This window comes from Aspergillus multicolor (assembly GCF_047715735.1).
Source record: "Aspergillus multicolor strain CBS 133.54 unplaced genomic scaffold BDW74scaffold_26, whole genome shotgun sequence".
Lineage (NCBI taxonomy): Eukaryota > Fungi > Ascomycota > Eurotiomycetes > Eurotiales > Aspergillaceae > Aspergillus > Aspergillus multicolor.
In genome coordinates, this window is record NW_027395977.1 from 131995 (window position 1) to 158502 (window position 26508).

Below are 26508 nucleotides of genomic sequence, written 5' to 3' on the forward strand. Positions count from 1 at the left end.
TAGTGTCATTGCGTCACTACGTCAGCGGCTCCCGCCTGCCGATCATGTGCTGGTTCCTCTCTGGGGAAAACTGGGCCCAGATCGATCTCTCGCCTTCTCTCGCTGTCCCTGTAATGACGTCGTGCCTTCCCCTTTAGCCCCTGACGAACCTTATCCAAACCAAGGCCGGAGGGCAGGAGCAAAGTTATAAAAGGCCTTTTCTTCCCCGCTCAGGATCTCTCTTCCCCATTCAATCTACTTCCCCTGCTCAGACAATACAACACTTCCACAACCACAACCAACTTCAACCAAACCAACTCCAAACTCTTCTCTTTACAACTACCACAATGGAGACCGTCAAGGTACGATACTCTTCCCTCTCTATTCTTCCACTTTCTTCTTCCCAGCACGGGCCTAACAGCTGCTTCTAGAACGTTGCCAACTACGTCAGCGAGACCGTCCAGGGCGCTGGAGCCGCTGCCTCTAAGGAGGTCAACAAGGACGTCGCCAAGGACAGCAACGTTGATGTCAGCACCCGTGCCACCGCCGCCAAGGACGCTCTCTTTGACAAGAAGGACGAGAAGGTCCACGACGCTCAGGCTGATGTCCACAAGGGTAAGTTTCGACATTGATTCCATCTCGGGCCAAGAATATGTTACTGACTATGCTCGCAGAGGCCGCTAAGCACTAGATGATCTCGATCGTCGATGCATTTCCTCCACTGCGGAGTGATCAACAGGGGATGACGAACGATGGACTTTGATGAACGGACTTTGGTTTCGATTCATGCGATGCAACAGCGCGTGCTTATATTTCTTATGATTATGAAACGATGATATCCACGCTTAGTTTGTTTTACGGTCGTGTCTTTAGTCTCCATTACACCTGTCAATGAAGATCTACTAGCGACAAACCCATCCACTCGAGCTTAGTATATCGTTAAGCGATGTCTAGCGTAGAAGCGCCCGGAACCCTGCCCTCGGAAAACTGTCCCTATTGCCTATTCTTCGTTCCGTCCTTTCCCTGACCATCAGAAAGGCGGCCCAAAAAAAGGGATTCATATCTAAGCCACATCGACCGAGTAGCAGGTTCCACTGACAAAAGAGTTGTCCGGACCCAGGAGAAAGACAATCGATTACCTTGGCCACTTCCTCAGCGGTCCTGGCGGCGAAACATAATGGGATCATCAAATGATGCGTCGGACGCACAGCCAATTCGATCAAAGCGTCCCTGCATCATGCTCCGCAACGTTCTTGACCCCGTGGTCACCCCACCAAGTCCGGCGATGTTGGCTGCCCCATGTACTTGACCGAACCGCGCCTTGAGCTCCGCGACTCAGGGCTCCACTTGCTTCTTGTTTTTAAGACATCGACCTGAGGCACCATGAATGTCTCCGCGGTAGGCGATGCACTTGCGGTCGCGAGGACGATTCCGCTGGCGCCACCTTCGATCGCGTTCACCTTACCGGTGAGAGACATGTTGTTCTGTCTGTGAGATGTGGTTATTGACTTGGATATATGCCGCAGTGAGCCCGAAAAGCTGACGCGTTTTAAGACAGGCATGGGTCGATATACTGCTGCCGAGGTTTTTCTCGCTTCAGGTGCTGCCCTATTACGTGAGTAACGCCCTCTAGTCTATCATGACTTTCCGTCATCTATCTATATGTGGATAGGTATGGTATTGCACCGTGTCTCAGGGCAGGGGAAGCCCCAATTCTATCAGGTGCTCCTACCATCCATGCTGCTCTCCGCCAGGCGAACGATTATTACGATATGCAAGGCAGCGCTATTCGTCCTGCTGTTTGTCTTTACCGGCGTACATCTCGCCGCTCGGCGCGGGGAGTTATCAACAGAGGCGCCATTCGGCGGCGTGATCCCGTCATGGACGACAGAACAGATGGAACCCGGTTCGTATACGTGCAATATGCGAATGATCTTGAGTACCTGTGCAACGCGGTAGGAAAGGACATCCACGTAAGCTGAATACTTTGCAGCTAATAGAGATGAGATGGTCCTAGGCCATCAACTTCGCGCGCCTCGATCGCTTCGGCGCCCATTTCGACCGCGTCTTGATTCACCCGGAAGAGTGGAATGAGGTTTATTCTTCCTTACCAACCTTCCTGCCCAGACGCAATTCTGACCCATACCAACATCTGATAGGCAAGCCAAACCGCTGAACACCATGCGCTCACCAAACTCCGCAAGAAGCACTGAACCATCAGACTGAAGGCGGTGCCCATCCTCTCCACCGCGTCCGAGGACGCAACATGGCGCAACAGCCTAACGAAATTCTACGCCTTCGATCTCACAGAGTACACGCGCGTCCTGGCCTTCGACTCGGACGCCCTCATCCTAAACGCAATGGACCACTACTTCCTAGCCCCGAATACACCCGTCGCAGTCCCGCGCGCGTACTGGCTGGAGCCATCCGAGGAGAACGGCAGTATGGGACGCCAGATCCTCGCATCACATGTGATGCTAATCAAGCTCAACGAACGCATCTTCAGCCGAATCATGGATGAGGCACGGGCCTCGGGGGATTTCGACATGGAGGTTCTCAACCACCTCTTCTCTGAGACTGTGATGATCCTCCCGCATCGCCGGATCGCGTTGCTCACGGGAGAGTTCCAAAAAAGCGATCACAGTCTTTATCTCTCTGATGATCCCGATGGTGTACAGAAGTGGAATGTCATGGCCGAAGTGTCGCGCGCGTATCTGTTTCATTTTAGTGATTGGCCGTTGCCGAAGCCGTGGAGGTCTAGGTCGAAGGAGCAATGGGAGGAGGCGTTGCCGGGATGCGATGAGGAGGATGTGGTGTTGTCTGATCGGCCACGATGTGCGGATCGGGTTATGTGGATGGGATTTTATGAGGATTATGAGATCGATGGGGAGGGGGTTTGTAGGGGCATTATTTGATGCGATTGCAGATGACTCGATTTCCACGTTTGAGGACAGGCTTTTACATTGGGGCTGTATTAAGGGCTATCATATATCAAATGTAAGGCAACTGCGATGCTGCTATTGTTGGGTTAGGAGTAGAGTGAGGGCTGTAGTACATACTAAACCCCACTTAGGTATAGCTGGTACCGTTCTTGGGTTGAGAGGAGTGATTATAATTGAGTATGCTCGAACTATCTTGCCCATTGAAAAGCAATCTATAATATATTGGATGAAAATGACATGTGGCGAAGCAAAGCAACCCAGAACAGATCCAAGTTAGGCCTTAACCCATCTAAACCCAAACCTCGCAACCCTCAGAACAACAAAAATCGCCGCCGAAACCAGGCAGCTGACACCACCAAAGATCCAAACCCCATTCCAGTTCAGGTCAGCGACATCATCACCAAGGATATCACCAGCCCCAGGGCCACCCGCGAGCACCCCAAACGCTATCAGCCCAAAGCCCATCCCGATCCTCGTCCCAATCTTAGATTTATCCTCTGTGAGCGCAACGAAGAGTAGAGGCGGCAGACCGATCAGCGCACCGCTGAAGAAGCCACTGAACACGGCTATCACAATGATTCCAGCTTCGTTGACAACGGCGATCATACAGAGAATTAAGATACCAACCATCGCGGCGAACGGGCCGATCAGGTTAAACGGCCCGAATTTATCAGCCATGGCCGTCGGGATCGTTCGGCCGAAGACTGAGGCTGCGTTGAGGATGGGAACAAGGTAAAAGGCCATATCGTTGGACGTCAAATGCCGGGCAGACGCAACGTATGAGATGTAGAAGAGCAGCGTGAACAGGCCCATGAAGGCGATCAAGCCCGCAACAACGAGCGTCATGAACGAGATATCCGTAAACGCCGTCCAGTCGACGAGCGCGCGTGCCTTGGGCGGTTTGACGCGCTGCTTCATGATCGCGATGGGGAGGAGGAGGGTTCCCAGGGCAATGAAGCCGATTACTCGAACGGACCAGCCAAAACCAAGCGGGTCGAGAAGCCGATTGAGGATGATGGGGTAGATGATTCCGCCGAGGGAAGAGCCCGAGACTGCCAGACCGAGTGCTGCACCGAGCTTACTCGAGAAATATGTTGGGAGAATGGAGACGCAGGGGACGAATAGGCATCCTGCACCGATTCCGACACAAAAGCCTTGTGCTAACAGAACCTGCCAGTACTCCTTGCACAGACTAAGCATCATTGTGCCAAAGACGATTCCGAAGGCGCCAGTAACAAGTAAAGCGCGGAGATAGCCGCGGTCGTAGATCGGTCCTGTGACGAACCCGACGAGGAGGAGCATGAATGCTTGGATTGAGCCGATCCACGAGATATCGGAGGATGAGCGCGTGAAGAGCGCGCCCGATTCGTAGTACGTTTGGAAGACGCCGAACGTATTCAGCATGCCCCAGGTGTTGAAGAAGAGCATGAAGCCTGCTGCGACATGCAGCCAGGCGACTAGGCCGCCGTTGGGTGGCGGACTGGGGCCAATTGAGGGTGCGACTTCTTCCTTCGAGAGCTGCTCTATGGATGTTCTTGGTGTATGCTGCAGGTCCTGGTCGCGATTTGAGTTAGGGCTGTGCGCGTGCATTTCGTGCGTCTGCTGGTGGTGCTGCTGTAGGTCGGTCATTTTGGCGCAGGGCGTTGCAGACAGGTGGTCGGATTGGAATTGGAATCAGAACTGCAGTTGAGAGGCAGGGATAGCCAGATAGGGGCGAGTATTTAAACAAGTTGCTGGTGTCTTTGTTTGCTTTTGATCTTCACTCGGACTGCTCGGACTCGGACATCTGTCTCTTTTGAGAATTAACCGATCGCTATGTCCGAGGGACTATGCCTACTCTGGGTAACTCCGAGGATTCTCGGACATGGATAGCCCTGCCTCAGCTCCGAGAAGAATAAGCGATCATTGTCTTAGCTCCAATGTAATAAGCTGTCAGATTGACATCCCCGAGGATCGTCGGAAGGGCTCATCACGCTATTGGCCAGAGGGTCAAAACTTTTCAGCCTCGGAGATATTAGCCAGATTCCCCGAATTCTCCGAGTAGCTGTATTCGTCGATCTAGAACCCACAAGAAGATGTTAAAATATGCATGACGGCACTCTTAATCGTTCCTACGAGTATTTATGACCGAGAATGCCTGCTGGGCTATGGTCTGAAAAGACTTGCCACATTCAAGGACAACATTGTTCAGTAGGCTTCGATCAGACCAACGCTTCAACCTTTTACCGGGTAGGGGAATCACCAAGCGCGCAATGCCAGCATTCTTTTGAATTTCTGAATGCAAGGACGCCTCTTGAACCGAGAATCATGGATATATGGGCCATGGAGATACTGATCAAGGGACCTTTCTTCTCTCAGGCCTCACACATGATCGAGAATGAATTATAGTCCCGCATTGATTAAATCACAGTTGTAAACTTGTCCGCCCAGCGAATATGCACTTTCCGCAATACCACCTGCAAACAGTATATACCAAGAGTTACTTTGTGTATTATAGCCAAACTTCGAGAAGGGTCCAACCTTGCGCTAACCTGACGTCCATTGCTACTCAAACGTATGCACGCGCGTAAGGAACGATTCTTAGATCTACACAGTCGTTTGGTCAAGCCCGATCCTGGTTTTATCTTACAGTTCATCATCTAGACCAGAGACTCGACTTCAACCTCGACCTCGACCTCGACTTTTTCGGCTTGTCTCGCTGAGAGCATTCGAACGGTAAAGAGCAGACGGTGCCAACTATCATGGTTATTAGTAGTCTAGGTGGTCTTCACTGCTACGCTAAAAACCTTCCTATTCACCTTGGTAGCAATGATAGAGAAGGAAGGAAGGAATGATGTGCCATCATCAACCCTAACTCAGGGAAGGAGCAATGATCACTTCACGCTGGCAGTCACCGTGGCTTCCAGGCTTTCTGTCTTCAAAGTCCCGAACTCCTCGCGCACGATTATATTATTCCCCTTCTTTTCAATTGATAATTTCCAACCTTTCCCGCTTCATCATCCCTTTTACCTATCATCATTACAACCCTGAGTCTATCCTCTTTACGCATTTACTATAAGGCATTTCTAGCTACCTCATCATCATCCAAGCAGCATGTCTCAAGAGCAACCCCCTCTCGTCGCCCGCTTCCCCCGCGAGATTTTCAGACAGATCATCGCCCAGTCCGTTATGTCACTTAGCATCAAAGACTCGCTGACCCTACGTGGAGTTTGCAGTAAGTGTCCCTCTCGCTCTTTTCCATCTTTTGACACTGCCCAACTATTCGATTCCTCTATATGTAGATGTCTTTGAAGAAGAAATCAACAAGAACATTTGTGTCCGTATCAACAGTCAACCCGACTCATAGCGCCATCTTTCAAACAGCTTGAAGGAGAAACTCCTCAACGAACTTCGTACTGGACATGGCTACAAGCCAAGCCCTTACACTGTGGTCATGGAAGAGCTGCTGAGCCTTGTCGAGCCAACCGAGCGCAAGACCACAGCTCTGAAGCTTGTGGATACTATTGCGCATGGTCCCTGAGAGAGGGTAGACCCGGCCTTTGTCAGTGCTATTGCGAATGATCCCAACGCGCCTCCTAGTACCAGTACGCGGCTTTGGAAACCGTTGTGGTGCATGGAGTCAACTGACGAAACACTGCGTACGCTTCTTGCTGTGCACGCTGTGAAGCACGCAGATGTTATTGGATTATCTCGGGTACTTGCAAGATGTACCAAAGGGGACACTTTTTACTCTGGCCGGTTTGGCATTGACGTGTTCAACATCGCACTCAAATCAGGAAACACAGAAGTCGCAAAGGAACTATTGCCTTTCGTGACACCCCAAATCTTTCCGACTGTGTACCCAGATGATGGTGAGAGACTCACGCTTCAACGTAGGCACGAGCTCAGATGGGATACATTTATTCTGGCAGTGTGGTTCATGTTTGCAGACGCAGCGTCAGAGCAAGATGGGAGATTCACCTTGCGCAACGCGTTGCAGAACGCCGCATCCTCGAACAGAGCCGACAAAGTCCGCTGAATTCTGAACAACTACGACACCACCAAGTACGACTGCAAAGAGGTCCTGACTGGCGCGTTCAACTCGGCGGTCATCAGCGGCTCGGCGAACTCCGCCACATGCATCATCTCAAGTGATGGCTTCGACGTCAACCTCAGTCGCAGTCGCGTTGTCTCATGGAGATTCAACTATGACCTCGTTTTTGAAGACACCCGCTACGGCACTCCCTTGGGCAAGGTGCTGCGCTCCAGCAAAACACGCTGGGGAGGAGAGGGAGAACGCCTGCAAGTCATCAAGGTACTCCTAGATCACGTCGCGAGCCCGAATCTAACGAAGTATCAGCTCTCCCCCTTCTCGGTCGCTCTCAACGACAACGACCTCCAGGTCATCTCGCTGCTCCTCGATCACGGCGCAGGCATTTTCCCAAACACACCCCTCGCACCCCCGAAGGACAACGAACAAATCAAACTCGTCCTCTACGCAGCAATCGTCTTCGGCTACAGCGCCATCGTCAAAATACTGGTCGACAGCAGCGTTGATCCGACCTTCCATATCGACACAGCAAACGATGCCCCCCGGCCCAGGCCCTCCGCAATACTTGCCTCGATTACGGAGACCCTCTTCCCGACTCCGCCAGTCAACTTCAGGTTCCGCGTCGAGCTGCTCCCCGCCGGAACCCCTACCTCACTCTTCGACATCTGGGCCGTAGGCCAGTTTCTGGATCATACGGTAAGCGATGCGACCGGGCTGTGCTATGCCTGGCTTGACCTGAATGTCACAAACCTGCACCGTTCACCCAAGGAGGCTCTCTGGCGTCTGTCATTGGCTAAGGGCTTCAAAGACCACTATGGCCTGTCGCAGAGCCTGGACCCCGACTGAGTGGTTGCAAATCGCATTCGCGATGTTGAGGTTGGGTACACTCTCAAGCGTCTTTGAGCAGCTGAGGTTTCTGTACGGCGCTACCATAGGAACCCTAATCAGCGCGGTGGGATCGAATCCAGCCACTAGGGTATGAAGGTTTCAATCATTGCAGTTATGAGACATACAGTTCCAAGGTTAGGTAGCTGGGGAATGCAAGGACCCTCGACTCGACTTGGTGCTAGAACCTTACTATATGCGAACTGTCATCACTTCCATGTTTTTCCTTTTGTTTATCTCGTCTTCTCTACGCCAGTTCACAAATGTACCTACCATAGTTTGGCATCTAAATTGAAATCAACAGTCATGCTCCCAACTTTAACCTCCCCTGTGTAGTTGCAGCGCTCTAACTCTCTAAAATGAGTACCAAAGGAAAGAAAGAAGCCTTTTTCTAAGTGTCCAGCAGCCCCATAGGCAAAAGTATGCCATTAGGTATAAGTCCAAGCTCTCTTGAAACAAAATTTTCATCCAAGCCGGATCCTATCAGAACCTAGGGTAGCAAAATCAAGGAACCAGCCTGGACGTGGGCGTATGGCATGGTAGGCATGATTCCAGCAGGGCAAAAAAGAATTCGAAGCATCTACCTAGGTAAGACCGCTATTTACAACAAACTGCCTTACTCAGTCAATTCCCAGGATCTTAAACACAAGCCCGAGCCTGATAATCAGAGCCCTCTTATGTACCATCCTATATCCCAACCCAGTCCCGTCGCATCATGCTGAGATGGCATGGTATTCAGAGTCCTTTACTCATAAGTAAGGTATCGTAGTCCACTTCACTTAGGTCCCCGCATAAAAGACCTCATCCAGCGTCTGCACTGCCTCGCGCTTATTGTTCTCCCCGCAGCGGTTGGGCCCCATGCACAGGATACAACAGTGTTTCTAGACTCCAGGCCCTGTTCCATCGTGCTTCGCGGGCTTAGAGGCAGAGCCGGAGCCGGATTAAATTTCTTCGAGTGTATTTACAGTCTTGTGCTTGTTATTCTTATGGCAGCGGTTCGGGCCCATGGCCTTTATAAGAAGAACATGGCGGTTAGTGATGGGATGCTGAGTGGTGGTGGCAATAACAAAGAAGCAACAGAGAGTGGGGTATGGGATTCCAGGGCTTATATTATTAGCAGGGGCTGAATGGCCGACTAGCCCAGCAAGGGCCGGGAGCACAAGGGTGCAGAGGGCGGTAATAGTAAAAAGGCGCATGGTAATATTATTAAATTTATTTTCAGGGTAAATACCTTTCGAATTTATAGTAAAATAGGCAGGTAATATTAGACATGTATAATTTGCACTGTAAACCTGCATTACTTATATTGAAACTTATAGTGAAGTAGGTTTAGGCTAGCCTGCTTAAATTTTCCATTTCTATAGATATTGATTAAATAACCTATGTGGATTTATAATACCTTGGTTAAGTTAATATCTTTGATATTTTTAGTAATCTAATTAATTTAATGTAATGTTTATACTTTATAAAAAATACTGATAAGAACTAGTATAATATGGTTAGAATTACCTAAAAATACTTAATAATAATTAAAATGATCAAAATTATAAAATTTAAAACATATATGTTTTAAATAGCCTTATACATATTATAATTATGAAGGGGTTAATTATATAAGGTTTTTATAAATATTTGATATAGAATATCAAAAATAAATTAATCCAAAAAATAATTTTCAACAATAATTACTAAATAGTAGTTTATATAGAGTTTTAATAACTTTTCAATCACAGTAATTTTATATATCTTAAAGAATATTAGTTGTTAATTTACTGGTTATTAATAGTTAAAAATAAATTAATTAGCTTTTAAGTTAGCTAAGTTAGGGTTTAGGGCTAAACTTTTAAAAAGTGTAATTTAAACCTTATATTATTTTTTGATTACTTTATAGGCTTTTAATTTTTTCAATAATTTTTGAAGATTTATACTTCCTAAGGTTAGGGAATTTTGAAAATTTTAAAGCTTTTTACTAAGCTTTTTGAAATTAAAAAAGTTAAGATTTAACCTAAATAGAGAATTTGAAGCTTGTATTATATTTTTATAGTAATTTTATAAGTTCTTAATATTCTATACTAGTTTTGAAAATTATACTGATTAGGCTTAAGGGGTTCTAAATATACTAAAATTAATTAATAAGCTTTTTGATTAGGAAAATTAGGGCAGGGCTAAATACTTAGTAAAGTTAGTAGTATTGATAGAGTGTACCATAGTCATAATGATTTATTCATACCATGCAGGGCTAAGCTAAATCAGGAAAATTTATAAAATAATAAATATCTGGGGATAATTTGCACCGCCCGCGCGGGTTTTTAGTATAGCTACGGGTTTTTTTTTTTAAAATTACAGGTTTCCCGCGGTACGGGTCTATCAAAGGGCCGTGTCAGATAGAGCCTGCCGATCCGTCTTAAACCGGTGGGATTTAAGGATATTCTGTGCGCAAGAGTAGAAGGTATAAGTCTTAAGGTTAAAAAGCTTTTATAAAAGACTAAATAAAATTTAAAAGGTAGGGTAGCTTAGTTTTCAAAAATAATAAATAATAACTAAAATTATTTAACACTATAAAAATAGTCCTTAAATATATAACTAAATTAAATTATTATAAAGCACCTAATATAATTTTTATTATATCCTGTTAAAGCACCTGCTTTATAGCCTTATATTAACTAATATAACTATAGTCCCTTTTTATCTTAGCATTAAAGCATCCGCTATAATTAAGTTAGAATATCCATAACTCCGGTTCCTAACGTGACAGTTAGTCACACCGTATCATTGTAACAAATCCATTGGTTGACATCAGCCCGCGCTGACCGCGTTCCCTGACAGGCCGGCCCGCACCAAACCCGCACCAAATACATGTTTAGGTCACCGTAATATAATACTCTTTTATAAGTAGCTTAGAATATAAAACTAAATATAATAGCCAGGGTATAAAGCTATGTATAAAATAAAAAGGGAGTAATTTTTAAGCGATTTTTTATAGGGAATAGTTCTTAATTAATTAAGCTATGCTGTAAGTTAGCCTTAAATATAAACAAATAAAAGGGTGGTGATATTACTACTTCCCATTAGCTTAACATTAGTAAACCCCTATAAACCCTAAGGCTACCATAAGCCTTAAATTAAAAATTATAATTTTTCAAAAATATAAAAGTGAAAAAGTTAGTTAAATTAAAAAGGTTATTAAGGTTTTATGTTAATTCATTTTGATTTCATTACATATATATATATACTAGGCACTACCTAGTGGTAACTAACCTTATATGAATTATTATTTGAACATTATTATTCTTTGAAATTAATTTATTTGTAATACTGTATATTAAATGCCTATAAAAACCTTATAAATTAACCTTTCTAGATTATAATAAGTATAGGGCTATTCAAAAGTTATAATTATTTTCATTTTTTATATTTTTACTTTTTGATAACTTTTCACTATTGAAAAATTTTAAGTCATTTTATTTATATTATATTAATCTTTATTAATATTTTATCTAAATTATCAAAAATACTAAAAATATTGATTTAAATCAGGTATTATATACGCACGCGGGCTGATTAAGCAAAATTCATATAAATTATAGGTCTTGCTAGGCTAGCCTAAACCTACTTTATTATAGGTTTTAATATAGGTAGTGCGGGTTTTATACGAAGATCATACACGTCTAGTTTACTCTAAGCTTGCAATAATCTATTAACTTCATTTTAATATTCAATAAAAATAAATTAGTAGTATTGTAATCGACTTTCATTTTACCTTATATTTATTCAATTACTTTGTTAACTTTATGTAAGTAATAACACTATTACCTTTTGCTTGAAGCCTTAAATATCAAAAGGTTATTATAATAAAAAGGCCAGGCATATTTAAACAGCGCTTTGATAAAAAAAAATAAGAGATATAATATATAAATATTTAATATCCCAAGCTTTTCTAGCTATAATTACCAGCCCTTTTCATGTACACCACTTGCACGCCCTGTTAACTTTTTCCCTTCTCCTTACTTTGTTCTTTCGGGGTACTATCAAGGTAAAGTAAGATTTATAATTTCTTACCTATCTAGCTTAAGATTAATTAAAGGTTAGCCTATTATAAAGCCTCTAAAAATAAAAAATAACTTATTCTATAAGAGAAAGAAAATTATTTTAGGGATAAAAAAAAGAGGTTAGTAAAGCGATATACTATAATTACAAAATTTGGAGTTTTTTTCCGAGTGTCTGTATGGGCCTCTGTATCTACCCTATGCCAATAACATTGACTCCACGTTGACCTTTCATATTCAAAGCATAAATAAATACTCTCAGCGCCCGATCTTCCTTGCCCATCTTTTATCTTTGTTCCCACCATTATTATAGAACAAAGTCTCAGACCTCTGGGTCAAATACAAGATACAAGAACAGACCTCCCAAAATGGAAGGACTCATAAGTGTGTGCGGGCCAACCCACCGGGTAGTATCAAACAAACCCGTAGCTTTCAGAGGCTCGAAGAAGACCTGGCGCTCAACAACTAAAAACTGGGGCGAGATAACCGACAGACACATGATCACCCATAAATAACCTAGTACTCGCTGCCAGAGAGCGATTCCGGAGGATGAGGAATCGGTGCATGATGTAGGTCTGCAAACCCTTCTCCAGAGATGCCGTACCCCGTCTTCGATCATGAACAATGGCACAAATGAAGGGAAGAAGACCATGGCTCTCGATTCGGCAATTGTAACACCTGCCTCGTAATCACTGGCCAGGTGGATTGCCCCGGAGAGAATGAACACCACAAGGTTATTCGTGTATCGTTCCCACATGGACGGGCAAGAGAGGTGCATGATTTCTTGGGTCAGATGGTTGCTGAAGGCAGTCAGTGGCCGACGGAGTAGCTGATGCCAGAATTTTCTGTGATCGTGGGGAAAAATTTAGCCAGTCAATATTCGTTAGGGGAAATAAGAGACAAAGCATCTCAAATGAGGCTAAAGCTTACCCCCAGAAAGCCCGCAACGTGTAGGCATCGCGCATGCGTCCGAAAAGCGGTGGCCAGTCTCCTGGCGCTGATATGGTTAATGCTGTCGCAACCAGAGACAAGGCCCGATAACCGCTGTCAATAACCAGTCGGAGCGCTATAAACCACACTATAAAGACGATCGCCGACCTTAATATCCAGTTGTTTGTCGCTGCTGCCGACTGGGTGTCCAGAAACGAGCTCGCATGGCCGTCAACGGCTACCAGGGCGTTCAGCGCCAGGTATTGCCACGCTAGGATTGTTGCCTGCCGAGCGAGGAAGGACCTCCGAGGAATAGTGGGCTTTGCTTGAACTGCCAGGTATCTTGGATGTGAGGGGATGGACTTGGCCTGCCAAGGTGTGTTTATACCTCGCGTATAGAAGAAAAGAGTTGACATAGTATGGTATATCTGCATCAAAATGGGAGAGGAGGTTGTGAAAATACCCGCTTGGATAAGATCATCCCGATTCAATGGGACGGTTATCAGCACATTCACGGTCTGTACCATGGCGAGCGCAACATGAGCTCCCGACTTCGTACTGCGAGGAGGGCCAGTGGAAGTGTTTGGCCCAGGGAGAAATAACAGATACGCCAAACATAACGAGGCCACGATCCAGGCAGGACGAAGCAGGGACCGTCTCTTGGTAAATAGTAGGAGAATGGAGGGTAGTGCGCTTTGAGTGAGAGTTAAGAGCATGATTTCGATAGATCTTAAGCTGCCTGTGCTGGACCCTAAAGACATATCAGCAGTGATACGAGATGCTGCCGAGCGCTGAATGGAGAACATAGGAAGAGACGGTTTGCTACTAAGTACCCCACCCTGGGGCTCTCTCTTCTCAGTTGACACTGACAAACAAGCAGAGGCTGTAACAGTTCCACACCCTTGCTACTCTGGGGTGGAGCAATGCAGACGCTATAGAAAGAATGTGAGGATAACAGCCAAATAATCTCACGCCAGTTACTACCCGAAATTTGCTCCCCCGGGCTGCTGTCTTTAAAATGACACTCCTGCAATGTGCTTCCTAACATAGCGGGATTTGTTTAATCGACGTCCGCTGTAGTATTAGTATACCTTGGAACAGACTAAAGCCTCCCATGTCTACATCCAGAAGTCAAGGGGCGCCCGAGGTATATGGTGACGTGCAGATCAGGAAGATCTGCTCATCTTTACTAGTGACTACATGGTAAAAAAAAATCTCTTTTTTTCGGTTCCAAACTACAGGCCTTGGTCTCTCAATGTCAGTTTTTACTTGAAGAATGCCCTCGCCATTACCAGTTCCTTCAGAAAAAAGTGCTATCTGTACAGTAGCAGACCTAGCCTCATGGAAATCTCTATCTGACGTTGGAGTATATGAGCTAGGCTTTTCTTGGTCAGTAAGAGCCATGCGTTCTGCAGAAACCTTAATGTTACTTGAAAGGCGGTTAATTATTACGATCCGTTGGCCTCTTTGGCGAAGTCATGTCTGAGGATAGAGTTGCGGTGGCAACTTCGAGTAGAATGTAACCAGCCACACTTTACAGTTACAGTACCATCGCAAAATATCTGCTATTTGATAGCCTTCCAGCCTGGTTTTATGACGTCTATACGGGCGCTTGCCAGCTACCTGGCTGCTTTCGGTAAAAGGCCTTATGTCGTATCCAGTTTCAAAGTAAGCTTTGACACACATATGCATAATGGTTACTAGGCAGATCGTCAAAATAGCATAGTCTACCGAATGCACACGCTTATTTATCGTTTCCACTCATGTTTTATCATCTTCGTGATGAGTCGATTTAAGTTACGGCCCTCTTTGGCTGTTTTCGGACTACTTGCGAAAGTCGAGACATGTGGATTGCGTGAATTAGAAACATAGGGTTACTATAGAAACTGTCCGCGCTCAACATCTGACGTAAAAATTAGACGAGCCTTCAATAAGAAATCCTTTAGAAGGGGTAAATCGACATGATTTCTCCTTCGCGAACAGCCAATTGACAAGCCAGTCTATAGCGTGGTTTACATGCCCTATTACTTCCTACTAATGGAAAGCCTTCTATTCACTATTCTTGTGACAGGACTATTTCCTGAAGGACTTGCCTTACATCTGGTTACATCATATATTTTAGCAACAATTGCGTACAGTGTGTACAGACACATTGGAGGCCTAGAGTATGTTGTCTAGCCTAACATATAGTAGGGCATAAAGTGTTACTTACACTGTCTGTGACATTCATCAGGCCCACCAACTTGGCAGTGTATCAACCGAACTGTTCCAGGCACCTTCATGGAGATTCTTCTTTCCGACAACCTGAGGCATAAACACCATCACTGTCCATTTTCAGCAGCTCTTGCCATGACTGCTGCATCTTGTCCTGACGCCATAACGCTATGCCATCATCTTTGTCCTCTTTTTGTTATCTGGGCAACAAACAGAGTGAAATCCTTCTGGTATGACCGTCAAAAGCGGTTGCTGGAATGTCAAGGCTCAATGGGTAGGACAAGTAAATGTTCGGATACTCTAATATCACGCGTGAAATATCTCGATTCGTAACACCAAGTGTCTCCATGCGTCAATTGGTTAGCTATTAATCAGAGAGTCTTCCTTCTAAGATTTCATACAAGTGCATTATTATTGACCTACACTACCTGTAGCTAATGGCCCTTCTCATTATGCTCTGTTAGGCGAGGCATTACGCGGCCCGTAGGGCTCGATAATAACGGCACCAGGGCTCAAGATTGGTAGCATAATGATTTTCTCACAGTGCACCTGGACAACTCAAGTGATGACGACCTGGGTGATAATTATGAAAACGACACATCCGATCCGATGAGGAAGGTCTATGGCATTGGAATGTGGCATATTACCTCAAGGGGGCTAGATCTCTCACCGGCTCATACACTGACCGAAGCCGAGTTGATTTGGATTGGGAAGCATGATCCTGCCTAACAGCTTGAGAGCTGCCGTCACCCGTTGGGAGGTATGCTGAACCTTGGAACTGGCTCAGTGCCCGGATATAGTTCCCATGAGGCGTTCCAACATACCTCAACCCTAATAAAATCCGTTGCCGAAAGCAGTTAAAACATTCCTTGCATCTGAGAATATCATCTGCAATCAGATAAAGTGCTTTACGGTTATTGATATTGACTCCAGGACGATGACGTCAAGACCTTACCCCCAGCCAAAGACATAACCAGTGCTCCTGCATATATACTGCTTAAGCTCCAATAGGGAGTGGTCAACCGATCAATCCACTTCTCACCATTGACTGCTGTCTCACATTTGCGATGTTGAGTCTTAATTCTGATTACGCAATTGCTGCGGTTACAGCACTGGCAAGTGTCGCGGTGGTTTGGGCTCGCGACCACATACCGTTACTAATCTTTGAAGGCCATGGCAATCCCAGCCTGGATATTGATGTATTATTGCCTGTGTCATCCGCTTGCCAAAGTCCCTGGTCCTTGGACTGGAGCATTCTTTCCTGCGAGTCTCCTGTACAGTCCTGCCGATCTACGCTAGCTAACTCTTGATTGTTGTTCTCAAGTTCTGGTCAATGGCTTCATTATTCCGCCGAAAATGGAATCCAGACTTGCAAAAACTACATCAGCATTATGGTCCGTACAATCGCGCCCGCTGTTTTCAATTTCTTGCTCGATTAATGGCATGTTGTTTTATGAGATGCAGGCCCTGTGGTTAGAGTCGGCCCTAATCAGCTGTCCTTTTCGTCCATCGAATCTCACAGAATGATCTACAATTCCAAGCCAGTTTCCACGGGTCCCGATACCTATTTCCTAAAAGCCGGTACAATGCATCTCCTATTCTCTATGATTACTAAAACAGCCAACCTTGGCACAATTGCGAATCATTCGGAGCACAGGACTTTGAGAAAACACCTGCACTCCGCGTTCACCTTGAGTGCTGTGTTCAAGCAGGAAGGCCTGATGCGCCTGCACATCGACAGAGCTTTGGAGAGGATTGCCCAGATAAACGGCCCCGTGGATCTGACGGAAGCCTTCAGCGTTCTTGCTTGGGAAATGATAGGTGATTTATCGTTTGGAGAACCTCTTGTTCCGGAACGGCGCAGTAGGTCCCTGTTCGACCCGATACGGTCTCAATAAAATTAACCGCGTGCTAACTATACCAGGAACGTTATCAGCCGTGGTAGAATGGTGGGAAAAAACGTTTTTCTTACTAGAAGGCTTGAATCATGTTATCCCGAACGTTGAGGCAGTGATGAAACTGGCTGGCCGTCTAGCGCCCCAGGTCACACTGCGAAGTATCCTGCCCGGTACCACGCTGAGAAAGTAAGACCCTCATCCTCCTCTTTCACTTAGAAATACAGCACAGCTCACCACCGTCGTCTGTTAGCTATATTGATCGGCAAGACGGACGATCTGACTTTCTAACATTGATCATGGGCGGCGAGAATGAGCGTGGCAAGACAAACCTAGACTTGAGTTATGACGAGTTACACAGCAACGCCACTCTTTTGGTGTCAGTGTCATCAAGTGAAACAAGGGTTCTATACCACAGAGTCCTGTACTAACATTCTAACAGCCTTGCCGGTAATAAAACAAGTGAGGCAGCCCTCTCGGCCATCTTCCACCATCTTCTAGCCAACCCAGAGGTTTTGCAAGCGCTTCGAACGGAACTTCACAGCCACTTCACCAACATTGAAGATATCGCCGCCGCAAAACTTCTTTCCCTGGACTATCTCAATGGCTGTATAAACGAATCGCTACGTCTCGCGCCCCCGCTCTCAGGAAAGGTTGCATGTCGTCGATGTCCCGGGGTAGAAATGGAAGGTTTCTACGTTCCGGCCGGAACGGAAGTCTATGCGGACGTATTCACATTGCAGAGGAACGATAGCTATTGGCATGCTGCCGATGAGTACCGTCCTCAGAGATGGTTCCAGCGGAACGAGGGAAGTCCCTACGCTAATGATGTACATGAAGCCTTCAAGCCGTTCGGCTTGGGACCCCGGTCGTGCATTGGAAAGGAGCTCGCTTTACAGACTTTGAGACTCACAACTGCCTTGGTGGTGCACCGATTTAAGCTTGCGTCCGCGAATTTGGGCGAGTTCGTCTGGGATCGTGATGCTGCGTCTGGGCTGGGCTATGCTAATTACCGCGTCTTAGCTCATGCTGAAGATGATTGCAAATGAAATTCTAGAGGTGTTTGGTATACAAAAGCTGATGCTATATAAACTAGTAGGAAATTCTATGACAACACAAAGTTGAGGGGCTGGTATACCATTTGATTTTGTCGCATAGATATTCAGTTGTACTCACTACCAAAAACTTCGGGGGAGCAGCTAGTATTTCAATTCAACTACTTGAACGAAGGCAACCTCCAAATATAGTCCCTGTATTCATTCTCCTAGTAGTGATATCATTGTTCCATGCACTGCTCCCAGCCCTATCGGCAGCTGAACCGTCGGTTCTCCTCCCGTCAATCAGTGGCTCCACGTCATCAGGCAAATTACCAAGAATGGCAAGTGCATATTTCCTTTTGGTTGTTAGTCCGGTGTATGACTACATGAAACATTTTGGCTCCATTACAAGTGATATTATCCTCCTTTGAATGGTTCTCTATGTCTTAATCTCTCAAGCCTGTGGTAGATGTTTACCTAAAGATTCTACAATGCCCAATAATCTTCAAGTGAAATGGTGTCAGCCTCGCAACTCTCTTCTATAAGGCAGATCCAGTCACTCTTCTCAAGGGATAGGCGCTATTGGCGCAGGTGAGTGTTCCTTGAAGAGGAAGTACGGTAACAAAGCTCATACCGCACCTATTCAGTCATCCCCGAGAGTCACGCATCTCCATGTTGAATGGAAATTAAACTCTGGGTGTTCAACAATAGAAAAGCCCGAGCTAAACCACTGCTTTGAACTCTAGTTCACCTGACGGATCCAGAACCAAAAGCGGGTCAAATTCAACGATTGCCGGTCTTGTGTTCTTTCCACCAGCCAATCGTATGTCGTAATTGAGGATGATCTGCCCCAGAACAGTCTTACAAACACTAACCGCGTAGTACTTTCCGGGGCATGCTTGCCGTCCGTAGCCGAAACTATGCAACGCGATTCAGTCAAAGGCAGTTCAGGAAGTGGACGGATAGGAGGAAAGCGGCAGCCTTACGCGAGTAATTCTGTCCGAACATGCTCTATGTCTCTCAATTAGTACACGAAGAGAGAGTGCGACTAAGCCACTTACTCAAGCTTGCCGATGTTTCAGTTTTGTCCCTTTCCTCAGACATGTTATAGAATTTCAGGTAATTGAATTCGTCCGCGTGGGAAAATGTATCTGAATGATGGAGAAAATTCTTTGTGGGAAATGTAAAGAGAGTATCCTTCGGCAAGGAAAGGGTCTCGTCCAAGCAGATACTTTCACAGGACACGAGGCGCCACCCCGTGACTGGTAGTCCCCGTCAGTTTTCATTCTAAGTCAATGAGCATATATGCTGGAGTCACTTATGTGCGCATGGCATTGCATTAACCCTAAAACACTCTTGCAAGGATGAATCGAGTTTCTTCATCTTTGCCATTGAAGTCTGGCTCCAGGCGCCGTCTTCCTCGGCAAGGCACCGACTAATCTCTTCCCGCAGGTCCGCGACGCACTCCCTGTGCAACGCTAAATCATACAAAAAGTGCAGCAAGGCTGTGACTGTAGAGTCCACGGTCCCAGCAGACACGGTCAGGAGCCGTCGAGCGATAATCTCTGGTGTTTTCTCCTCTTCGGGAACAGGCTGCTCCAATGCCCATTGAATGCAGTCAAATGGCTTCTCATCTTCCGCGGCAGCCGGGGACTGCGCCTGCCGTCTTTCAGCAGTCATGTCAGTCACGAACTGCGTGGCGATATCGAGTTCCCGGCGATGTCTCCAATGAACAAGATACAGGATAATATCCCTCAGCGGGCCCACGTTGAAATAGCGAAGAGCAAACGCGTACGGGACCACTTTGGATGTATAGTCATGCATGGCGTCCACAAAAGCTGTGTTGTTAGCTAAAGCCTCACCAAAGACCACTCGGGATGACACGGCCTTTACAACTTCTGTCGCTATCTGCTTTGCCTTTACTCTCTTCCACTCGGGAGAGTTGCCGATTTCCCGTGCTAGTGCCATCCTGGATCGGTCCTGAATGATAGGTTTGAGCGTGCCTATCAATGTTAATGAATATAGTCACGTCGGTGCAGTAGCCCTAGGCTCTCCTCACCTAGCTTCCCATTTAGCAGCTTTGAGCCAATTTGGATGACGAGTTTATTGATAGTACCCGTGCCAAAACGCGAAGATATGTACTGTAAAAAGAAACATGAATATATTGTCATCTCGCCTGGAATGCTAGGCCTTACTTTATTCATTGCTGCCTCAAAGCTTATATCCGACGGGTTCATGTTTTTGATCCGCGGCATATACTTGATGGGTAGAACATATGCATAGGTCTGGAACCCAGCTATCCAGATCCTGAACGGTTTCCCATTCTTACTGTACTTTGTTCTGTCAGCAACTCCCCTGTCTATGAGAAGAAAAATATGTAAAAGGACAAAACAAAACAAAATCCGAAGTGCTATACCTTATAATATCCATGATGCAGGTACGGGGTCAGCTCGGGAAAGAGAAGCTTCCACCATGTGCCGGATCTGCGGGCGTCCGAAATACGTGATTGGTGAATGGTTGGTATTTTCTTCAGATTGAAAGGGTCTCGTCTGGGGTAAATTTGCATGATACACAGAATAGTCATCAGCAGCGTGGCCAGCAGGAGAGGCAGCCCGCTGCTCTTGTGACAGATTATGCAGAGCTCTGCATATGAGAATGATATTCAGCTTGAATGTACTGTCTCGTGCATGGGGAAACACACCTTCAAGTAGAATGCTTGGCGGGATCGGTATCTCCATCGTGGCGGTATTTGCTTGTTGGTCGTGGTTGGTCTAGTCTAGTCGACGATCTACGACTAGTTTTATAGTTTAAATCACTGAATGTTGTATACGCGGTCTGGACAGCATGTATTGTAATACCATAGTCAGAGGGTGATCGACAGATGAGGCACGCTTCCATGCTGCGTGGCAAATCGTGGTTCTTGGATGTCTGCATTTCTCTTACTGGCTGCAGTTACACAGTCGCATCCGTCCAGGTTTCATTTGCAGATAAGCTTTTAGACACGCCTAGAATCTCATGTCTCCAGCATGCTGGATGGTACCACTCGCACTCAAATAAACCAGTGATACTTACAAATCAATTGACGGAAACCTTACTCAGGCTTCCAGGCACACGAAGAGCAAGAAGGGAAGCGGATTTCTTTTAAGTGACTGCATGATGTTCTGCTCGTGTCTATTATACTAGGCACATTAAAGCAGCACATAGGAACGTCATTTGAGCTGTACAGCCTCTTATGTCTCTCGGAAGTTAGTTCCAGCCGAGGTTGCATGACTCTGAGCAAGGGGCGCGGGGAAAATGTGGAAATGTGGAAATGTAGAAACGTGATCAGGTCATTTTAGCTGTACAACCTCTGATGTCTACCGGAAGTTATATCCAGCCGACGTTCGATGACCCTAGGCAAGGGGTGCGGGGAATGTAGAAATGTACTTTGGAGTAGGTAAACTTTTCATCATGCCAGCGCCCTTTCCATGGAATCTTAGTCGATCGTCGATCGATCGGAATGTCATCCAGTAAATTGGGCCCATGCGAGTTGCCAAATGCTAGCGACGCGTCCTTTAACGCTCGCTAGTAACACGTCTGTAAGGGCAGGACGCTAATATAGCTGAACACGTAACGTGGCAGGGGGCTTGCAGGTGGTGTTTAGCGGGCAAGGTGTGATATGGTTTTAGTGGGAGGTGGAAGGAAGATTGAAGCGGCCAGCTGAATGATGTTATTCTCGAAAAAAATGTTTGTGAAGTACAGATTCTAGCCTTGCTACTCCCAATGTCCGCGGTCCCCAAAGATGCAAACGGAAGGAGGCTTGGTGTAACACTTAATCAAGAATTTCATATTCATTCCCTGATTGTTTATTCCGTGATCAAGTAGGGAGACAGATTGGGCCGTTAAATAACCGGAATCGAAATCTAAAATCATGCTTTGGTCTCCAGTATGGCCCGTAGCAAGTCTTTCAGCATGGTGTTCGCATCATACCTTAATCATCATTCAGGGGTGTTCCACGGAAGTCCTGTTTGATAGACTCTCGCTGAAAGCGGAAATCTCATCGTAGTATGTTCTGTACAATGCAATATATAAGCACGCGAAATTGATCCATCACAGGCCGGTATAGCCTGCAGAGATATCGCTATCCGAAAGTCTCAATCATTAATCCACACGTTAGCTTTCTTAGCTAACCCTTTCCATCACTCAATCTTACCTCTATTCTAGCCATAATATCTACGCAGAGAGGGCATGGATGAGATCTGGGTCCACTCTCGACCGATAGCCACCGAGGCTGTCAGAAACACGGCTTCGTTCACCACCCTACCAGTGCGTATCAATGAGCGAAACGATGTCGCCAACGCAGCCACGAAAAGAGCCCTGCAGGACTGGGATGATGCTCTTCACGATGGCTTAGCCGACAGGGCCTTGATATCCTTCAGTGAGCTCGGCAACCTGGGAGCCTTTGCCTATCCTGAGGCACCACCGGAAAGACTCGCAATCCTCACTTACCTGACGGATCTCGGAATGCTACATGACGGTGAGTGAAAATCAGAAATTGGATGCTCGAAAGCGTCTCACGGAACGTGAACCTTGCTGATTGACGTAGATGGTTATGAAGCCATGGAAATGACTACGGCGATCGAGGAACATCGCGATTTCGGGCGGCTGTTTGACCCCTGCAAACCAGCGCAATTGCATCCTGGAACTAGGGCCCGCGGGCTGAAGAAGCTTGTATCGCAAATCCTTTTGGAAGCTATCGAGATCGACCGCGATCTAGGCATGTACATGTTTGACATGTATAACAAGGGATGGCTGGCGGTTGCTGGCAAAGAGGCGGTGACTCAATTCACGTCGCTGGAGCAATATCAAGCATACAGGAGAGACGACTTCGGAATTAGGTACGTTGACTCCAAGTTTCCTTCTGATGAAAGGTTCATCTGACGGTTTCTAATCTGTCGACGTCTCTCTGCAGAGCATTCTGGGCGATGACTGAGTTTGCAATGGACATCCGGCTCTCGGACGAAGATAAGAAGCTTGTCGAGAGAGTGATGGAACCCATCGATAAAGCTATTGTCTGGACCAATGACTACTGGAGTTTTGACCGCGAAAGCCGGGAGGCCCGTGTCAACGGAAGCCGGATTAATAACGTCGTGGAGGTGATTCGTCAGACACGAAACATGTCCACGGATGAGGCCAAAGCGGAAGCACGCCGCCTGCTTATTGAATTGGAACAGGAATACTTGAAGCGGAAGAACATATTTCTGGTGCAACACGCATCCGCTCCCCTCTACCTCAAGAGATGGGTTGAGGTGGTTGGCGCCATCGTCGCCGGAACTCATTACTGGGCGAGCAGTGCCCCGCGACATCTTGTCTCGCAGAGCACAGATGGGGCAGATTTTGCGGGTCATAAGCCAGTGGGCACTTCGTCGGAAGATAGCGCTACTCTTGGTGAACAATTCAGCTCTCCGAATAATAGTTCTGGCACGGATAGCCGTCACAGTCGGCCTAGCACCACCCCTAAAAGTCCGTCGACAGAATACAGTAGCTTTGGCACCGATGGGGAGCCGGAGTCAGACACATCTCCAAAGGCGGATGAACATCATATTGGAGTGCCGAACAAACGACCCGCTACAGGATCAGACGAGAGCTGTAGTGGACACAAAATACAAAAGCCAGATAGTGTACAAGATGCATCAACCGTACTGCACCATGCGATTGCACATCGCGAGACACAGATCAAGGAGTTGGTAGAGAACAGGGCGGGTCTGCTGAGCCATGGTCAACGAGAGCACAGCTCTACCCCCAAGGTATATCCAAGCCTACATTCTAGCCGATCTATACCCGTCGTTTGAGTTAAACTAATCTCCTAAATAGGCTGCCAAGTCGGTGCAGTTCTGGTATAAACCATCCGAGTCTGCTCTGCAAGCGCCAATCCAGTACATTTGCTCGATGCCATCCAAGGGCGTCCGTTTCCGACTATTGGAGGCTTTCAATTACTGGCTAAAAGCTGATGAGCCGGCACTCCAAAGGGTCGGAAAGCTAATCGACCTTCTACACAACGCCTCCTTGATCTTGGATGATATCGAAGACGGTTCTCCTAAACGTCGCGGAAAGCCGTCCACGCATGCAATTTTTGGGCATTCGCAAGCAATTAACAGCGCGAACTTTATGTTCGTGCAGGCAGTAAATTCTATCCGCAACTTTCGAAGCCCAGACGCAATGGAGATTCTGCTCGAGGAGCTAGAAAACCTCTACCTTGGGCAGAGTTGGGACCTTTACTGGAAGTACAACCTCCAGTGTCCGAGCATGGACGACTATATGAACATGGTGGATAATAAGACGGGCTGCATGTTTCGTCTCCTGCTGAGACTGCTGAAGACCGAGACGGCGGAGGACCAAGCGTCCTCGTCGCTACCTGCTCTGGATCATCTCTCCTTCTTGTTTGGGCGATTTTTTCAAATCCGCGATGACTACATGAACTTGTGTTCTAGTACCTATACAGCGCAAAAGGGGGTATATGAGGACCTTGACGAGGGCAAATTCTCGTATCCGATTGTGCATTGCATCGCACATGATGAGACTTTCCGGAAATTCATTAACGGCGTTTTTCGGCAGCAACGGAGCTCCATCACTACCGGGTTGGCGCCGTTGACTCCTGAGATCAAGGAGTTCGTGGTCGATCATTTGCGCACCAGTGGCACCTTCGACCATTGTCGCCGGCACCTCGAGCAATTGGAGGTTGAGATTGTAGCCGAGATTGACCGGGTTGAGAATGCGACAAAGGAAGCGAATCCGGTCCTACGTCTGCTGCTAAAGAAGCTAAGCAGCCATGCGGGGGTCTAAATATTGGCAGCAATGTCCTGACAACCGTGTATCACTTGACGTAACTTGGAGGAATGTAGCCCTGTGTTCTTTTGGCAGGGCCCTGACAAGGAACTCGGGCAAATTGACAAAGGCTCCTCTTCATGGTCAGATTGGTTCGAAAACGAAAAGTAAAAGGAGACAAAAAAAACAACGGCTCTAATTAGTTGTACTACTGTCTTTATGTTAGGTAGATGTTACTTAATGTTATGAGTATTACCCTTGGGAACACATTCTACTGCATCCTTTGGAACGTCTTGATGCAGGGTCCAGAATGCTAGGGGCACATTAAGGACTAGCTTAATCAACTTCAAAGAGGTATTATGAGGGCCGGCAGTAGGACTCTTGCGAGATGAGCGGGTACCATGTGTTTCATTCTTCGATACGCACCTAAACCATCATTCTTGATTCCGGTGGCCACCAATGTTTCCTCCTAGTGTCATGCTGAGAACTCGCCTGTTTGGTCCAATGGAAGACTACACAATATGGAGATCCTAGTCGATACATCCTGGCTGAAGACCACAAAGACTTTGGCGAAATCGAATGATTGAACAACCCAACCTCATCCTCTCATCACGAAGGCCTGTCATGATAGTCTGTCGGTGTCGGATACTCCACTTGTTTTACCTTGTCTGCTATGAATTACACCCCAGCGCTGCTGAGAACTCAACATCATATAGGTCGCATGGCCTCCCAACTTCTACTACAGAATGCTAAGGTATGTAGCCCACATGCCACCAGCTTGCCCCCGATGAATTCAGACGTCTGATACTCCTAGACACGTTAGGAATGTGAGAAGGGAAAGGGCCGCCGGGAAGTTCCGTGGTGAGGAGACATTACTTAAGGTGTCATATTTCTAGTGGCTATTTCACTTAATTCAGCTTATAAAACCAGAGATTACGATTTCTGTTGCCTTCGTTGAATTGAATCCTTCTATCTTCTCTAAAAAGATATCACTTGCGATGGATCATCGATGCAGCATTTGGTTCATTCTGTTTCTTGCTCGTGCAGCCGCATCTATCCAGTATCCAGGCACTACACTGAAGCTCCCCATTCGCAGTACTCCAACGGCAGGAGAGGTTGTTGCTATGTGCGGTGACGATGGACAAGCCTTCTGTTGCAACAAGGCAGAACTTGGAGCTGGTAGTACGAGAGATGGTATCCCCGTCGGTAATCGCTTTGGTGCTGAATCACGTGGAGAGGGGATAATAGGGCTCTCACAATGTTCCAAGTTGGATTTTCAAAGTACCAGTTTATTGCCCTCTGATGGATGACTTAGCACTGACCTGTCGGAAAGGTGTTACGGGCCAGGATCAACTACTGCAGACGTGCCCTCACCATATTGCATGCTGCCAGAAGAATAAAGGGAGTGCGGTATGTATCTACCCATTTGGTCTTAAACTTCCTGTCCATAGGCCAAAATTACTAATAAGGAATAGGATGCAGATATTGTTGGCGTTACTCTTCCATGCAAAGGTTATGGAAGTATGGGAATACTAGCCTTGATTTCTGATTTAATAGTCGACATATAGAAAGATGTACCTAAGCCCATATCCGTGCCTTTCAGCGCCCCCACCGCCTTCGGCGAGTGGGTGCGCCACGCTTTCTTCGTAGTCACACTTTCTTCGTTGTTTTTTAAAATTTAAGGCTATATAATAATAAATTTGCTATTTATTAATAAAAAAGAAATCCTCTCCTGTCTCTTTAGCA

The 26508-nt window shown here is 46.5% G+C and overlaps 10 protein-coding genes across 10 annotated transcripts; 6 read left to right on the forward strand and 4 right to left on the reverse strand.

Annotated features, from left to right (window-relative positions):
* Window positions 1-326: 326 nt before the first annotated feature.
* Window positions 327-670, forward strand: BDW74DRAFT_181186 (uncharacterized protein; the record flags this gene model as incomplete). The annotated part of the gene is made up of 3 exons (XM_073729951.1): window positions 327-341; window positions 411-594; window positions 654-670. The coding sequence occupies 3 exons, from the start codon at window positions 327-329 to the stop codon at window positions 668-670; spliced, it is 216 nt and encodes a 71-aa protein (XP_073580755.1).
* Window positions 671-1859: 1189 nt separating this feature from the next.
* Window positions 1860-2894, forward strand: BDW74DRAFT_181187 (nucleotide-diphospho-sugar transferase; the record flags this gene model as incomplete). Its single annotated transcript, XM_073729952.1, has 3 exons — window positions 1860-1934; window positions 1997-2074; window positions 2208-2894. 3 exons carry the CDS (start codon window positions 1860-1862, stop codon window positions 2892-2894), a joined length of 840 nt encoding a protein of 279 aa, XP_073580756.1.
* Window positions 2895-3194: 300 nt separating this feature from the next.
* Window positions 3195-4511, reverse strand: BDW74DRAFT_169777 (uncharacterized protein; the record flags this gene model as incomplete). Its single annotated transcript, XM_073727052.1, has 1 exon — window positions 3195-4511. The coding sequence occupies one exon, from the start codon at window positions 4509-4511 to the stop codon at window positions 3195-3197; it is 1317 nt and encodes a 438-aa protein (XP_073580757.1).
* Window positions 4512-5281: 770 nt separating this feature from the next.
* BDW74DRAFT_158945 (uncharacterized protein) lies at window positions 5282-6160 on the reverse strand (the record flags this gene model as incomplete). The annotated part of the gene is made up of 1 exon (XM_073725394.1): window positions 5282-6160. A coding segment is annotated over exon 1 (235 nt), but the record flags the coding sequence as incomplete, so codon positions are not given.
* BDW74DRAFT_181189 (uncharacterized protein) lies at window positions 6015-7797 on the forward strand (the record flags this gene model as incomplete). The annotated part of the gene is made up of 3 exons (XM_073729953.1): window positions 6015-6135; window positions 6452-6930; window positions 6967-7797. The coding sequence occupies 3 exons, from the start codon at window positions 6015-6017 to the stop codon at window positions 7795-7797; spliced, it is 1431 nt and encodes a 476-aa protein (XP_073580759.1).
* Window positions 7798-12204: 4407 nt separating this feature from the next.
* Window positions 12205-13528, reverse strand: BDW74DRAFT_169778 (wax synthase family protein; the record flags this gene model as incomplete). The annotated part of the gene is made up of 4 exons (XM_073727053.1): window positions 12205-12212; window positions 12243-12347; window positions 12378-12727; window positions 12813-13528. 4 exons carry the CDS (start codon window positions 13526-13528, stop codon window positions 12205-12207), a joined length of 1179 nt encoding a protein of 392 aa, XP_073580760.1.
* Window positions 13529-16199: 2671 nt separating this feature from the next.
* On the forward strand, window positions 16200-17970 carry BDW74DRAFT_169779 (uncharacterized protein; the record flags this gene model as incomplete). The annotated part of the gene is made up of 6 exons (XM_073727054.1): window positions 16200-16256; window positions 16351-16420; window positions 16491-16889; window positions 16951-17110; window positions 17175-17300; window positions 17364-17970. The coding sequence occupies 6 exons, from the start codon at window positions 16200-16202 to the stop codon at window positions 17968-17970; spliced, it is 1419 nt and encodes a 472-aa protein (XP_073580761.1).
* Window positions 17971-19272: 1302 nt separating this feature from the next.
* Window positions 19273-19926, reverse strand: BDW74DRAFT_181192 (cytochrome P450; the record flags this gene model as incomplete). The annotated part of the gene is made up of 1 exon (XM_073729954.1): window positions 19273-19926. The coding sequence occupies one exon, from the start codon at window positions 19924-19926 to the stop codon at window positions 19273-19275; it is 654 nt and encodes a 217-aa protein (XP_073580762.1).
* A 2259-nt stretch (window positions 19927-22185) lies between these two features.
* Window positions 22186-24780, forward strand: BDW74DRAFT_187032 (polyprenyl synthetase family protein; the record flags this gene model as incomplete). Its single annotated transcript, XM_073731384.1, has 5 exons — window positions 22186-22474; window positions 22544-22839; window positions 22869-23362; window positions 23399-23744; window positions 23812-24780. The coding sequence occupies 5 exons, from the start codon at window positions 22186-22188 to the stop codon at window positions 24778-24780; spliced, it is 2394 nt and encodes a 797-aa protein (XP_073580763.1).
* A 929-nt stretch (window positions 24781-25709) lies between these two features.
* BDW74DRAFT_158948 (uncharacterized protein) lies at window positions 25710-26279 on the forward strand. The gene is made up of 2 exons (XM_073725395.1): window positions 25710-26172; window positions 26238-26279. Exon 1 carries the CDS (start codon window positions 25761-25763, stop codon window positions 26070-26072), a length of 312 nt encoding a protein of 103 aa, XP_073580764.1. The 5' UTR covers window positions 25710-25760; the 3' UTR covers window positions 26073-26172; window positions 26238-26279.
* Window positions 26280-26508: the final 229 nt, after the last annotated feature.